Below are 17,777 nucleotides of genomic sequence, written 5' to 3'. Positions count from 1 at the left end.
AAATCTACCACTTTAATCTATAATTTGTAAAATTATAAATTAAAGATTGCAAATTATTGAACAAGATAAAAAATATTATTTTAAACAAAATAATAAGTAATAACCTAATATGGTAATGGGACTGTATGTAGTAATATTTTACTCTAAGTAGAATACTCTAAAGTAAAATATTACTCTCATGGTAATATTTTACTCTGTATAGTTCCTAAGAAAACAATTTATATGTGCTAAATTATATGAATCGACTAGCTTTTTTATTTAAAAACGTTTTTCTAATATAAAAATAACTGGATGAAATTTATTATAAAAATGATAATCTCTATTTAATTTGGGTTGTGTGAAATTGTGCCAGGCTACACATGGAGAAATAAAATTGCTCATTGTCTAATTATTTCCAATATTTTTGGCAAATTACAAGAAATGCTAAATAATATACAGTTCTTTATACTCCCAACAGTTCTTTTTCAGTAATACTCAGTATGCTCTTTTAATGTATATAAATAGAGAAAATGGACTGTGCACAGACACTATAAACTGGAATACTTAACTCACTTAAACATACCTCAAGCATGAAATTGAAAATATTTGTAGGATTCATCATGACTAAATGTATATTGTTATCAAGTAGATTTGCACCCTTTAAATTTTTGTTTGTTTTCAGTGAAATTTAATGCTTGTGTCCTGTATCTGTATAAGAAGATTTGCAATTACTGAATATTGTTCTTATATGATAATGGTGATGATCATGTTCCTTTGTCTGATGATGTTCATTTGTAATCTCTCCTAATTTTATAATGTCTAGCTTTCAATTGCTTCTCTGTACCTTTGTTAACCCAAAACAGACTTGTGTCATACATCCAGTTTTAAAATTGTTACTAATCTGTTTGCTCTCAGTTTATTCTTTGGTGTCTTTTACCCATCAGCATCAAAAAACCTACCATTCCCACCAACTTTTACTCTGTCTTTGATTACTAATCATTTACTTTTCATTTTCCTGTCAGCCTCACACATATCACATTTCATATGTAAAATAATCTGCTTTGAATTAATTACCTTTCCAATTTTTAAATTTGTTTAATTGGATTACTTACTCAAAGGTGAAACTATTTAAAGGTGAAAGTTCAAACTTGATCAATTGAGAGAAGTTTATGTATGGAATGAAACTCTTACTCTGAACTTGGTTGAAAGTAGTTGGATCTGATTATCCCAGGTTGAAATAATAACTTTTACACTACTTAAATGCATGAATAGAAATTTAGAGTTGTATTTTTTCACTTTATTATCTTCATATATCTGTATTCTGCATGTTTTCATTTTGTGTGTTTAAAAAAAAATTAAAATGATGTAAAGGGAGTTATAAAGAAATTAAATGGGAATTAAAGGGCATTATGTTGCCATTTACTTGTAATACAATATTTGTTAATTTATTTATTTTAATATGTTGTCTGGTGTGCTATGTTAATATTAAAAAAAAATCTATGAACACAAAATAACAAAAATAGGCTTTTTAAATCTATGAGATTATCATCAGTTATGAAATACTATAAATATGAGATAACCCATTATCATTGTGGCATGTAGTGGTAGTTGTCATAACCCAGTGAATTGATTGGTTCATCCTGGATCACATAATAAACACATATCCATGATGCATAAAATGTACAAATTTACACAGAATTAAGCTATGTGGATTAAAATAAACTAAATTTATAGTAAACCAAAATCTATATACCAATATCTTGAAACGAAATGTAAATAAAAAATACATAAAGAATACAAAAGAAATAAAAATGTAATTATCAATCAGATAAAACAAAAAGCATTTACATAGAAAATATAAAATTATATTTATAAAATACAAATAAAATAATTATTTTCTACAGTAGTGAAAATTGTAGTGTATCTTTTAAATCTATGAGTAAGTTAACTAAAAATTTAAATCATAATAAAAAGTACATCATATGATAAATCTAACATTAGTGACATTAATGAAATTGATGGGTTTTTAAACAAAAACATCTACACTATTAAAAATAAAAAGCATATAAAAATAAAAGAAATACTTTTTCATATGTTCCTGATCTTTGTTCCTGATTACTCATCAGGAACAAACATTTATAAAGGTATATTTTACAAATAGGACATAGAATAATAGATATCAAGAATCTAGTAATACTATAAATATGCTCAAACATTTCGAAAGGTATTATATTTACGAAGTGATATAAATACACATGTATGAATGAAGAGGTAAATTTTCAACATGGTGGACTATTTAAGTTGGCACTCCTGTTTTAAGCAGCTGGTTTAACTTTAATTATTTTTTTAATTAGTTGGTCATGACAGCTATATTATATTTTATTATCAAATATTGTCACATTTATTTTATATAAGCTACTAGAATCATATTTATCATATTTACTGTGTTAATTTGAAGGAATTCATGTATATTATTCTGTAGTTTAAAAGTGATGGCATATTTATACTTCTCATATACTTCAATTAATTCACGGTTTTATAATCTGTAAGTGATAATCTTCTTTTTTTTATCATTTTTACAGTTGTTTTTGTGGTTATATCTTTATTTTTGTGTTTGAATTAATTTTATTTATGTAAAAAAATTTGTTGAATTATTATTTTTTTTAATCTTCTCGTATTATAATTTTTATATTCTTTTGTGTGGTATGTCTTATAAATATTATTTTTGTGTCCATGGATGATTAAATTTTCTGTGTATTATTATGCTATTTATGTTAGTTTTGGAATGTACTTTTTTTTTTCAAATAATCAGTGGCAGCTGTTACTTGATGAAAAGAACTCATAACAAAAGAAAATAAACAAAACATGTCAATTGATGTAATTGATAAACATATGTATTTAATGGTAACTTCAAAGTACTTAATGTTGAGAACAGAGGTTTGAAACTGAACCTGGTAGAGTTATTAGAAATAAATAACCTTAAAAATTCTAATATACTTTTAAATGATAGACTTGAATAGTTCACTGTTGTTGAACATATGGATGTGGGATGGGCTTTGTATCTTATTGTAAGTACCACCGCCCCCTTTTTCTGAGTTGCAACAGCTGTTTTGGTATACAGTACCTTCCTCGAGTGTTATGAACAGAACTGTTTTGTTTATTTTCTTTTATCATATTTTTTTTCTCTTGATTACTATTTTTTATTATAAATAAAAAGCCAGTCATGAATAGCATATTCAATGTCCAGTTCAGACATTAGTCCCTTAACATCATGGCAGGAACAAATTAATCATCTCATTTAAGTAAATTTTCATTTTGATTCTATATAATGAAATTTTTGTATCCTTGTTCCATTCTTTAAGAATGAATTCCAAAAAATATTCTTTAAGAATTCCATTCCTAGGGTGAACCTAGGAGTTCTGCATGTTGTTTCGACAAATACAAGTCACAAATTAGGTTGCTCAGTTCTGCTTGTGTGATGAGGTGAGATTCAGTATTTGATTCTTCGGAAATGTAATTAATATCTATTTTAAGTTGCGGATTCACTGGTTGACCCTTCTGGGAAATCAGAAATTTCTTTCCAAGAAAGTGGAGCGATCAGAATCTGTAAATAAACACCATAAAGTACTAGTCTCATAGCTGAACAAACATTTGGGTGTGCAATACTGCTTTTATTGTTTGAATTGAATCCAGTAACATTTGTTAAGCAAAAACAGCAGTTATCATAATGATTAGTAGGCTCTTGCCAAATCATAGGTATGCCAAAAGGCAAATGCTCTTTTTTCCCTTTTAACCACTGGGTTAGTTTAATGTAGCACTTGATGCATGCTACATGTGGAGCCCAGGATTTATCTTGGTCTCCCAAGGAAGTCAAAATAATGTTTGTAAGTAGTTTTCAGCAGATTCGATACTGGTTTTCATTGACTTTTCATGGTGAATTTTCTGCAAACATAACAAAAAAATATTTGGAGTAATTTTACAAGCTCGATTTTTATTCATTGTAAAATTCAAAATGTTTTAATGAACGAAAGTAAACTGAAATATTACAGAACTACTTAATTATAAAATAATTAAGGTTTAATTTATAAATGTTTAATTATTTAAAATACTTCATAAAATTCTTTCACCATGGAGTGCAATAAAATAGTGCGAAGCACACACACATACCTTAACAAATTTTGATGTTCAATAAAATAATACCAAAAGTTGTTCTGTCTTAAAAATTTTTCACTACATTTATGATGAAAATTTCATCACAGAATTATTCATTATTCATTGATATGTTTGTACATGTCTGGCTTGACGTGAAATGACATCATTTAACTGTTATGTATCAAATATAGGTCTAAAGCATGGATTACAATATAAATCAGATGTGAATAAACAAACATACAGACACACTAACTTATTTGAATTGTTTGTTCCATGAATGATGGAACAAATACATTTAAGGGGTGTAATTTAAGAATGTTACATGATGGGTTGTTTCAGAATACATATTCAGATTCAGTATATAAAATATTATATAGAACATGTACTCGCTTTTCAGTTCCAAATTTTATGTTGACCAGTGTTATTATTTCATATTGTGTTTGTATATCAGCATATTATATCATTAAAAAAAAATTGTTTTTATAAAGTAATTTTATTTCTCTCTGTTTCCTTTTTAAACTTTGTGATAGTTTTGTATTTATATTTTTATCAAATCCTCCAAATTCCTGTGTTTTTGTTCAGTTAACCTAACCCTAGCTATCATGTAAGTCGGTAACAAAGATACCAGTCATCAGGAATTCAATAGTCTGATCAATCTAGATTATAAATGTTTGTATAAATCTTCTTTTTTTTAACAGAGTTTTAAGTAAAAGTATATTTGTTTTAGTGTAATTTTAAAAGTTTTATAAAAGAAACTGATCAGGGAACAAGATAAAGTTTATTTTTTATACTAAATAAATAATATTTATTCTATACAACAAAAAAATGCAATTTTTTGTATAGATATTTTATAACATATTTATTATTCATATTTCTTTGTTTGAATTTATGTATACACACACACACACACACACAAAACATGCACACCTTATAGTACAAGAAGTCTCAGAAGACAAACTCCACTTCTTTTCAAAATTAATGGTATTTATTTTTAAAATGAAGGTAATATTTTTAAAATGAAGGTCTTTCAGTTATTATTTATAAACAAATTTGAAGGAATTTTTTAACAAAGTACGCTGGAATTCAAATTAACCACTGTTTTAGGATTGACTAGTCAGGCACTGGAATGGATAAATTGCCAAACCCATAATTGGATTTGTACTGTGTTGTGAGGTTAGATCATATTTTATGAAAATGGATATAAATAATGTAAATATTTTAGATGAAATGGTACCTATGTTTTCTTAGTTTTTATTTTAAATTTATTAAAACTAAATGTGAATGGTAGTATTAAATCAATGAAATCTTTTCTTGTAAAAGTTGTAAACGGTATAATTTCTGGTGTGTTGTATATGGCATTTGATAAGCATGTCTGTTAGTCTTTTTATTGCAAAAATACTTGTTTATTTCAGGAAAAAAGTTGCTTTTTAAAATGCAGTATATTTTTAAATGTTTTGCTTTTTTTTTCAGGAGGGTTTTGCAGGACAAGCCTCAAGACATGCCTCAGTATGCGTGAGTTTATTGTTGTTGATGCCTTATTATTTTCTATATATATATAATTTTAATGTTAAATCTGATATTGTGCATTAGCAGAATCTCTCTCTCTCTCCCCCATCCCCCTCACCACCCCTCTCTCTCTCTGTGTGTGTGTGTGTGTGTTTTTTTTTTTTTTAGAGAAAAACTAGTTTTAGGCAAGCAACAACCTGCCATATATTATAACACTTCTTTGGCCAAGATGGAGAAAGAATTTAATTCTTGGGTAGATTAACATACCATACCCAGCTTTTTCTGATAGATATTTCAGTCATTAGTTTGGTTTTTTGTGCAGTCATTAGAGCCCTTTTTTAGTTTGCCAGGTTGAGTGTTCATCCTGCTGAGCCCTAATAAAGAAATGGCTGCCCTACCAGCTACATGAAAGTGCTAGTTGATTACTGTACTTTAGAAAACTGTTCAACTACTGAAAAAAATGAGTTGAAAACTGAGCATTTTTACGTACGTATTACAGCCTTCAAAATCCTCTTCTTTGTTATAACATTATTTTTCTTGAATATTTCAATTAATTAATTATCATCTGTAGTTGATAACACCTCATGGAGATGATAATTTATTAAGTTTGAATTCCTTATTTTGGAGAATTTCATGGTAGATTTTTGTTGACATGAGACAGGTGCAGTAGGTATGTGGGGAAGGATTCTCTTTCCTTCTGTCATTAAAAGTTCCTGATATATACATCATAAAATAGATATTGCAACATTTCTACCTACTATTTATATGCATAGCTTAACATTTTTATTAGGGGCTGGAACGGAACTGGGATCGAGCTATTGAGGCTATGTCTGTTTACTCATTTATGATCCCTGTGTGAAATTTTTTTTGTTGATCTTAGCACGCGCATCTTTATACTAGTGTAATTTTGAATGTACTTATAGCATCAACTAGTGATTCAGTGATCTCAGATTTTATAAAAAAAAAACTATTCCTATGAATTGTATCAATATTATGTTTCTGGTTTTAGATTTTTAAAAAATAGCTCAAAAAAGCAAGTGAAGCAAGCATAGTACACAGTACAGCTTTCATAACAAAGAACAAAACAAATAAAATTACATAAAACTTATTCGTCAAACAAACCCAATATATTTCATAGCAGTGTGATTGTAAATGAACAGTAAAGAGCAAGAGAAAGTCATTTTAGTTTATTTTCTGATATAAAATTGAGCCAAAAGAAATCTCACAACATTGTGCCCCTTCTCTGTGCATCCGCTTTCAAACTTTGATAAAATTTAAGTCATGAATTTTGTGAGATTTCTAAGGGCCTTATTTAGTCCAATATATGCTTTTTTATAGATTTACTTTAAAAACCTCTCAAATAAAGTGTCTGAAAAATTTTTAAATGCAGTAGAACGCTTAAATTCGGTTTGTACGTCATGGAAAAATGAGCGTCAGTTTCTGAGATATTCTCAAATTTGACTGCCCATAATATTATATTGGATAGTAAATATTCTACATATACACATTAAGGAACTCATTTGAACAATATATAAAAGATTATACCAAAGTAGAAGCAGTTAAAATTATTAAATATTCATAGCATATGCTTTTCCTGTTTGAAAAGGTAACGCCCTGCTGAAACCAACAGCAGTGTCATTTATCGATAGTGAATGTAAAAGCATAGCTAAAAATGCTTCAGTTATCTAAGAAAAATCAGGTATTGCTTGATTTTGGTTCATCTCAGGTAATAATCATTCTATTTCTTTTGGGTTCCAGCTTCACAAAAAATTTTTTTTCTTAAAAGCATTTCCATTAATTTGGTTAACTTAATGTTTTATTAAAATGTTTTGTAGTTTTTCATATCTCTCATTTTCTTTCTTCACCTATATATCTACATAACCACTCAATCACCTGCTGGTTGGAGTTCATCTAAGCTACCCTGATTTCAAGATATAAGAAAAATAATATACGAGATATGATTAGAAAATTTGAAAACAGGGCGTGTTATTTCAAAATGACAGTACTTACTGGCTATTGAGATGGATCGCCTTCAAACTAGTCCCCTTCTGACTGAACACACAGACACCAACAGTGTTTCCATTTTTTGAATGATTACTGGAAATTTTCTTTCCGAAGTGTGTTAAGAAACTTCTCTTTATTTGCTTGGATCAAGATCAGAGTCAAATCGTTTCCTTTTTAGCAAAAATTTCAATTTAGGGAACAGGGAAAAGTCAGCAGAGGCTAAGTTAGGAGAATAGCAGGGTTTGCAGAATCACAGAAATTTGGAATTTGGCCAAAAATTTCACAATGAGTTAGTAGATAATCGTGGTGGAGGACCCAATTCTTGTCTCGTCAGAGTGCAGGCCTTTACTTTTGCACATTTTCATGCAAATGTTGAAGGACACTTTTATAGCATTCCTGGTTGACCCCCTAGGAGCAAATTCATGATGTATGATGCCACCTGTAGAATCAAAGGAAACTACCAACATTGTCTTCACATTCAACCAGCTTTGTCACACTTTTTTCGTTTATGGTGAACTTGGACCCTTCCACTGCTATGATTGTGCCTTTGTTTCTGGGTTATACCCATAAACCCGTGATTTGTTTCCTGTAATTACTCTATTTAACAAATCTGGGTAAGTTTCAACCTGATCAATCAATTATTGGGACACTTCAAGTCAGTTTTGTTTCTGGTAGTCGAATAATGAATTTCATAAACACTTGATGCATGTTTAAATCTTCAGTTAAAATTGACTGAACCATGTAGAAACTTAAATTCAGTTCAACTCTAATTTTGTATGTCTACAGTCAGAGCATGCTAAATTGTGAACTTTCACAATGTTTTTGTTATTTTTTGAAGTGGAAAACCAACCAGACCAGAGGTCATCTTCAACTGATCTGCAGTCATCTTTGAATCTGTTCAACCAGATAAAAACAGTTGACCGGCTCAGAATTTATCTCTTAAAGCTGATCATAAGAGTTAATAAGTCTCCAAAGATAATTTCCAAACAAAATTTGGCACAAACTCATTTTTTCATTTTGTGAAATCAATAATCCACCTAGATCTGAAAACATGTCTTCACTCACCAGGTTGCCACTCTCAACTAAGCACAGGTATCACTGTTGTTTCAAGGACAAAACAAGCTTCCCCTTCCTATTAACGGAATGCAAAAGTGGCATCTGTTTTAAAACTTTCAGTCACACCTTGTATGTATACATTGTATACACACATATTCAATGTCTATACTATAACACATTAAATATATCTTAATATACAACATAAATCGATAAAAATTTTAACTGTAATCTCATTAACTCAAAAATAAATCAGTTGATATTAAAATATATGTTGCTCAATATTCGGCAAAATGAAATGTAATCTAACTGATACCAGAACTTTCAAAGATTCTCATACTTATGTATAGTAAACGACTATAAACTTAAATTCAATTACAAAATCTGATACTAAATTCAGTTACAACAATAGTATACATAAAAGCCATATACTGTTTTCTCAATAAAATTATTTCAAAGAAAAGTGTTGATCAGAAGCATCAAATAGTTTATACATTTTAACAATATTAAAATTTAGTACATTGAAGTTTCCGTTAATATTACTATTATCAATAATAACCCTCACTGTCATGACCATTGCTGTTATCATTATGTATTAGTTTTATACTCCCCGTTTTACATCCACCAAATATTTTCCAGTTTGGGCAACTTAACTTCAGATAAAAATTAAACAAAAAAGAAAACTAACAGCTGCTTTTAATGAATTAAAATTGCTAACCTTCAGCCTCTTGTGACATAATGCTTCCCATACAAGGCCCTCTAGCTTATGTCAATCCCCCATTTGCATAATTTTTTGGCTCATCACCAATTAATACAAATTTGTAAAATCCACCTTCAGCGTATTTCCCCCCTTGATATGATAGGTGATAACACCTATCTGGGGGAAAAACTGTACACTGTCCTCCACCTCCATGTCATTGCAAAGTGTACATATCCTTCTAGCATCATCCCTAGGGGGGAGCATTTCTTAATCCTACCGTTAAAAGTTCAATTCCTAAATATAATAGGGCTGATCGATCTGTTTTTCATACCCGTCCACTAAGTTTGACCTCTCGCCCAAATTCCACATCAATTTCAAATCAGTGTCGTACTGCAACTGCATGTCTGTGTGTATATATATATATACTTACAGTTTCTTGGATATTGCTCTCAGGATTTGAAACTGGCAAGTTAAAACAAAACAGGTAAGACCTGTTTTTTATCCAAATTATCATTATTTTTTTTTTCTTAGTCTTGTCATTTGACTGGTTTGATGCAGCTCTCCAAGATTCCCTATCTAGTGCTAGTCGTTTCATTTCAGTATACCCTCTACATCCTACATCCCTAACAATTTGTTTTACATATTCCAAACGTGGCCTGCCTACACAATTCTTTCCTTCTACCTGTCCTTCCAATATTAAAGCGACTATTCCAGGATGTCTTAGTATGTGGCCTATAAGTCTGTCTCTTCTTTTAACTATATTTTTCAAAATGCTTCTTTCTTCATCTATTTGTCGCAATACCTCTTCATTTGTCACTTTATCCACCCATCTGATTTTTAACATACTCCTATAGCACCAGATTTCAAAAGCTTCTAATCTTTTCTTCTCAGATACTCCGATCGTCCAAGTTTCACTTCCATATAAAGCGACACTCCAAACATATACTTTCAAAAATCTTTTCCTGACATTTAAATTAATTTTTGATGTAAACAAATTATATTTCTTACTGAAGGCTCGTTTCGCTTGTGCTATTCGGCATTTTATATCGCTCCTGCTTCATCCATCTTTAGTAATTCTACTTCCCAAATAACAAAATTCTTCTACCTCCATAAACTTTTCTCCTCCTATTTTCACATTCAGTGGTCCATCTTTGTTATTTCTACTACATTTCATTACTTTTGTTTTCTTCTTGATTATTTTCATGCGATAGTTCTTGCGTAGGACTTCATCTATGCCATTCATTGTTTCTTCTAAATATTTTTATTCTCGGCTAGAATTACTATATCATCAGCAAATCGTAGCATCTTTATCTTTTCACCTTGTACTGTTACTCCGAATCTAAATTGTTCTTTAACACCATTAACTGCTAGATCCATGTAAAGATTAAAAAGTAACGGAGATAGGGAACATCCTTGTCAGACTCCCTTTCTTATTATGGCTTCTTTCTTATGTTCTTCAATTATTACTGTTGCTGTTTGGTTCCTGTACATGTTAGCAATTGTTCTTCTATCTCTGTATTTGAACCCTAACTTTTTTAAAATGCTGAACATTTTATTCCAGTCTACGTTATCGAATGCCTTTTTATCAAAGTCAAATTATCATAAAAATTCCCAATATTATTATTATTATATTTTTTTATTTGACAGGATAAAAGATTACACTTATTAGTGTAATAATTACACTGATAAACATAATTTTTGTTTTCTAACATGCGATACATGATTTTAATCTGTTTTTTATGTTGAAAACGAATATGAACTCAGAATCTTTCTATCGCCCACCATTTTTGAAAAATTTTTTAATTTTTATTAAAGGATTTTTTTCATTCTTCAACATACAGTTAGCATTTTAAGCTCCTATATTGTATTTTGTTAGCTAATTTTTATTGTTTAACCTTGTTAACATAATTTGTAAGCTATAAATAAACAATACTAGATAAAGAATTAAATCATATCATAGTCATGTATTATGACATCATATCTAATACTGAAGAGTGAGCCTTCATGGACAAGATTAATCATGTCTGTGCAGGTCAAAACATGTAACTGAAAATACAGCTTTGTCGTTTGTATTAAGCACTGGATTTAGGAATGAATTAATTTTGTTCAGTCTTATTGCTGTCTTAAGTTTGTTAACAGTGCAATGTTATAATGCCTCAAAATTGTATAAATGATGTGGATGCCTTTTGTTATGTATGTGGTGAGTTTACCCTAAAATCAAATAGAAAAAACGTTACACTTTTAATTAAAAAAGCATATCATTTGTACTTAAGTGTAAAATTGGTGATCAGGATAAGGTGTGAGCTCCTCATATAGTATGCACTAATTGTTCAGTATATTTAAGAGGACAACTGAAAGGTATGCAGAAGGTTTTGCCATTTGGTGTACCTATGGTTTGATATGCACCAAAGGGTCATGTAACCAATTGTTACTTTTGTTTAACAAGTGTCTTTGGAATTTCTAAAAAATCTAAACATACTGTAAAATATTCTTTATTGCAATCTGCAATCAGGCCTGTACCTCACAGTGAAGTTATTCCAGTTCCTGAGCCATCTGTGAATGTATGTTTCAAAAACAGCTATGAAGAATCAGACTACTGAAGAAAACAATGATTTTGATTTTGAATTATCTTCCAATAAGGTTGAATAATCTTACATCACAAGGTGAATTAAATGACTTGGTTAGGGATTTAAATTTATCAAAAATTCAAGCTGAACTGTTAGAGTCAAGACTGCAAGGTTGGAATTTATTTATAAATAAATACAAAAAGAACTTTCTCAGTACTTTATTGATGAAAATAATTTGGTTTATGTTATAAATATTGATGAGCTTATGTTGAAATTAGGACAAATTCATAAACCTGAAGACTGGCGTCTTTTCATAGTTTTGTCCAAGTATGATTTAAAAGTGGTTCTACTACACAACAGTAACAAATATCCTTCGATACCAATCGTTTATGGTATAAATTTGAAAGAGACATATGATGTGATGAAAGACGTTGAAAAAATAAACTATAAAAACATAGCTGGTACATATCTGGTGATTTGAAAGTTATAACTATTTTGTTAGGCATGCAGGTATATACTAAGTACATGTGTTTTCTTTGCAAATGGAACAGCCAAGTTAGGGATAAACATTATGTTACCAAAGAGTGAAAGAAACGAGACAACTTAACTCCAAATGGGAATAATATTATTCATGAGCCCTTAGTTGAACCCAAAAAATATTTTTACCTCCTCTCCATAACAAGCTAGGACTAACGAAAAGTTTTGTAAAAGCAATGAAGAAGGATAGTACGGATTTTTGTACAACAGGCACAAATTTCCAAATGTAAGTGAAGGAAAAATTAAAGAAGGAATATTTTTTGATCCTCAAATAAGAGAGTTGGTCAAAGATGATGTATTTAACTCAATGTTAAATAATGTAGAAATTGCAGCTTGGGCTTCATTTAAAGATGTTTGCAAAAAGTTTCTTGGCAAACAGAAATCCGTCAATTACCACGATATTGTTAATCAACTTCTTACTTCATACAGAGCTATGGGATGTAATTTGTCTTTGAAAATATATTTCCTCCACTCGCATCTGGATTTTTTCCTGGACAATCTTGGAGACGTAAGTGACAAACACTGTGAACATTTCCACCAAGGATTTAACATATTATATGCAAAATTATAAATTTTACAGATTTTAACTATATTTTCCCGTAATTTTTTTTTGAAGCGTAATTTATTTAAAACTAAGGATGATAGAAAAATTGTGTTTGCAGATCTGTAATGTATGCAAAAAAGCAATTCAAGAAATGGTATTACAGTTAGAGAAACATTAAAAAAAACTTTTTTTGTCTATCAGTGTTATTAATTCAGCTAAGGAAAGATTTACAGTTGCAATTTACAATTTTAATTCTGTTTTGCTTTTATTTTAAAATTGCAAAGGTTTGAGTTATTCATATTTTAATAATTGGTTGTAATCATATCTTACTAAATAAAATGACTGAGATATGCAACCAAATAAGTAAGTCACTGAAAACCTATTTTCTATAGTTTGTATATTTTTATTCCAAATAAATTTTAGTAATTATTGATTTAATTAGCAATTAGATATGATCGACTATTTAAGTGTTATTGTAACATTATGGGCTTACTTGTAAATAATTATGTGATAAAATTAAATTAATCGGTGATGATGATTTAATTATATGAAAAAATATAATTAACTCATAATAATGAATAATTTATTCCCTATTTATGTGTGATTTAAACAGGTTATGTAATCTAATAAGTAGCCATTGAAGCTGTTCTTCAAATTGTTCTTTTTTTACATTCTTATTTGAATTATTTTCAGTGACAAGCATTTCAGGGTACTCAAAAATAACTGGAATTCTTTTTTTTTTTAATTTATGTTTTTACTTTTCCTTTTCTTTTTTTTGTATAAAAAGCATTCAATCCCATTCAAATTACTCTCCATCACAGCCAATATATTTGTCCAATCTTTTATTCCATTCAAAACATTTTTAAATTCGTCTGTTGTAATGCCTGATGGCACCTTCCTTGTATTTTTCTTTACCTCATCCACGCTGGCAAAGCCCTTTCTTTTCAAGCCCCATTCATTTACAGGAATAAAAAAAAATCGTATAGCTAAATTATGTGAGTAAAGGGAGTGGGGCAAGAGATCATGCTGTTTTTTTTTTTTTTTTGTTAAAAACTGTGCAGTGTGAGCAGGTGCATTGTCATGGTGGAAAACCTAGTCACCCATCTGTCACAAATTTGCCTTTTTTTTTGCCCCAAACTGTTGCGCAACCTACGCAGAACCTTCAAATTGAAACCCTGGTTAATAGTCTAACCTGGTTGAATGAATTCCGAATGTGCACCATCTCTCGCATCAAAAAAACAAATGAGCGTGGTCTTTATCTTTGACTTCACTTGACAGCCGTTTTTTTGACAAGGTGATGTTGCAGTCCACTGGCTTGACTGTTGTTTGGTTTCAGGATCATAACCATAGCACCATGATTCGTCACCAGTAATGATCTTGGTAAAGAAATCTGGATTGGCAAAATTCAAAGCACGGCATGCAATCAAGCAGCCCTCTTTTTGCTGAGCAGTTAGGAGCTGAGGCACAAACTTTGCAGCGACCCTTCTCATCCCTAAATCTGATAAAATTTGCTGAACCGAGCTCCAAGTTATTCCAGACAACTTCTCGATTTCATCAGTGGTACATCGTCGGTCTTCAAACTTAGTTGCGTAAATATTTTCAGCATTTATTCCTTTTGGAAAGTTAAAGGTTGTCCAGAATGAGGTTGATCAATTCACCAGGTTGGTCTAGTGGTGAACGCGTCATCCCAAATCAGCTGATTTTGAAATCGAGAGTTCCAGCGTTTAAGTCGTAGTAAAGTCAGTTAATTTTACACGGATTTGAATACTATTTGGTGAATACCGGTGTTCTTTGGTGGTTGGGTTTCAATTAACCTCACATCTCAGATATGCTTGAACTGAGACTGTACAAGACTACACTCATACATATCATCCTCATTCATCCTCTGAAGTATTATCTGAACGGTAATTACCGGAGGCTGAACAGGAAAAAGAAAGGATGAGGTTGATCATTGATCAGCATTTCACCTTTTTTGAAACTTGTACACTTGAGTTTTTTTCTGTAGCAGTATCCTTGTAAGCTGTTTTCAACATCACAATAGTTTTTGTGGTGTTTTACTCAAACAGGAAGCAAACATTTACAGCCACATGCTAATTAGATTTAAATTAAATGATAATTTAATTTATTTGAATTTATTTATTTATTTAATTAAATTTAAATTAAATGATAATTTAATTTAAATTTAATGTGGCCACGTGCTTCATTAAAGTCCCCCATGACAAAAATGAAAAGCCGGTGAAACAGCTTTCACCAAAAAATTGAAAGAGGACAGACATAAGCTTCCCAGGGGATGCTGCTTGGCAGACTGACACAGAAAAAGTTGCTTGACACTTTCCTAGCAAAAGAACCATGCTCATTGCAACACGATTCTGATTATTTTTGGGCACTCCTCATATTTAGCATTCATCTGTGTAATTATGAGTATTGATGTGTATACATTTCATTAAAACATTTATTTGTTTTGTTTTTCATCACAAAATCTATGATATGTTCATTAAAAGAAGTATATATATATATATATATATATATATATATATATATATACACACACTGATGTATATATATGGTCCATATTTACTTTTTTAGATTTTTATTTTAAGAGAGAATATTGTAATGGGCCAAAATTTTGGTTCTTGATTTACAAGGTTCTTAAATCCAAAAATAAAAAAATAAAAAACTGGATATGGGTGTGTATTTTGTTTAATATCTCTGGAATGGGTGAAAGTATGATGTGATGACTAGTGTACCTGTAGCATTAATGCCAATAAATTTTAATTAACTACCAGACAGGGGAGCAGGACAGTTCCCTTTTAACCCACAGTTGGAAAGCTGAAACCTTGTTTTCAGCTTTTGTTCGTTGCTTTATGTTTTACAAAAGCTTTAACGTTTGATTTGTTATCTAGCACATCAGTTTGTTTTTTATATTAGTCACGTGGTCTATTATTGGTTCGTGTTTGAATTTATTTTTTATTATAATAATCATAACAAAACTTAATTGTAACATTTATAACTGTTTATAAAGCTTTTAAATAAGATTATATATATATATATATATTTTTTTATGCATAATAAGAAAAGTTATCTCTTCAGTATCTGATGAGGTTATAACTATTTTACTTAAATATTAATAAACATTGATGATATTATTGTCCACCTTGACTGATATTTTCTGTTTTTAAAAATGAAGTTTATGGTTCTTAATTTATTTTTTTTAAATATTTGTTAGAATTTTACTTGGAGAGTTAATAGCATCTTTTGAGATATTTGTTATTTTGTTGGGATGTAATTCTGTATCTATCTTAATAAGGTAGGCACCAAAACTGCTAACCAAATTTAATGAAATTTTTCTTCTGGGTTTTTCTCTTCTCCTCTTATTAAACATTTTCCCACCTTTTGTGGACTAGGATTAATATTAAAAGAAATGTATGAGAACAGAAGTTAATTGTTTACAATTGGTTTTCTCAAAAAATATTTTTCCTGAATTTTTAACAAGATTACACTATTGTTATTCTGGTGGATAACTTTAGACATGATTCTCATTTATATTGTGCAGCACCTCTGTAAGTTGGTTGTTCCTTTCCATTTCTATCTCCTTTTTTCCTTTGTTTCTTCAGATAATTGTCAAGGGAAAGTCAGCTGCCCATCCTATTTCCATCTATAGTATCGAGGCACCTTCTAGTAGTCAGAAGGATAGCCACCTCTGTTAGGGCTTACTGGGATAGCAACCCTGTGTATGCCTTTTGAGCTGCCTAAGGACAGTTATCTTCTATTCAGAAGTTGTATAAAAATGTGAACTAGCAACTATAGTGCCTACTTTATAAAGCCAGGCCTCTTATTTCTCATAAAATATGATTTTATCTAATGTTTCTATGTTTTTGAGACATTTTTCCCAATAATGTATGTAAATTCCTTAACAATACAACAGGTTTTTTCTTCACTGTAATGGCTTTGCTGCTTTTGAATTTTTAAAGGATTTCTTACTTGTATGAAAACAAGTTTTTAAAAAAAATAAAGTTTTTTAAAGTCTCAGTTTAGTTTCAATTCACCTAAAGATTTGTTTTCTTCATAAGAAAATAATTTTACTTGTTAATTATTCTGAACTGTGAAGCTCTGGGTAGTAACTCACTGCTAAAAGGTTTTGGAAAAGCCAAATATAAATATCTGTAAAATCATTCTAAACACATTAAACAGTTTAAGCAAATCAGAATAATCATTAAAAAACAATTGATTAATAAAAAATAAATGCATTCGTGAATTATTATTTTTTGCTAGTTGATCATTTTCCAGCCATGTGTTAGACAAAAAACATTATTAACAAGTATTACCCATTCTGCTTTCATGTGAGTTAACAAAAAATTTGTGTTTCCATTATATAATGGCGAGTTAAAAATTATCTACATTTTCATCATAACACTCCTTCAAGGTTGTCATACTGCCTTCTGTGCATGCTTGGTTAGAATTGGTACAACTGTGGTGACGTGTGCGAAATTTCATCCCAATCATGTCATTTACCTTCCATCTATTACAGTGTAAATATATCCATTCTGTTAACAGTTTGCCCCAAGGAGGAACAACGAGCAGTGATTGAATTTCTGTAGTCAGAAGGGGTGAAAGGAGCAGAAATTCATCATCGACTTTTATCACAAACAGGGACAGTGCTTTATCACAAAAAAAGTTTTTTGTGGATCAAGGAATTTAAACATGGTAGTATGAGTGTGACGCACAGAGAGGGAGC

At 30.1% G+C, this 17,777-nt stretch overlaps 1 protein-coding gene across 4 annotated transcripts in view; it reads left to right on the top strand.

Moving 5' to 3' along the window:
• LOC142323570 (catenin delta-2-like) overlaps window positions 1-17,777 on the top strand; it is a 172,659-nt gene that overhangs the window by 65,564 nt on the left and 89,318 nt on the right. For all 4 annotated transcript variants that reach the window (XM_075363377.1, XM_075363378.1, XM_075363376.1 and 1 more), the window contains exon 4: window positions 5,602-5,643. In XM_075363377.1, coding sequence (XP_075219492.1) covers window positions 5,602-5,643 — 42 coding nt within the window. The remainder of the gene's footprint in view (window positions 1-5,601; window positions 5,644-17,777) is intronic.

This window comes from Lycorma delicatula, chromosome 4 (assembly GCF_047948215.1).
Source record: "Lycorma delicatula isolate Av1 chromosome 4, ASM4794821v1, whole genome shotgun sequence".
NCBI classification, from domain to species: Eukaryota; Metazoa; Arthropoda; class Insecta; order Hemiptera; family Fulgoridae; genus Lycorma; species Lycorma delicatula.
Note: the sequence above shows the minus strand (reverse complement) of the source record. Positions and strands in the feature narration are given on the sequence as shown.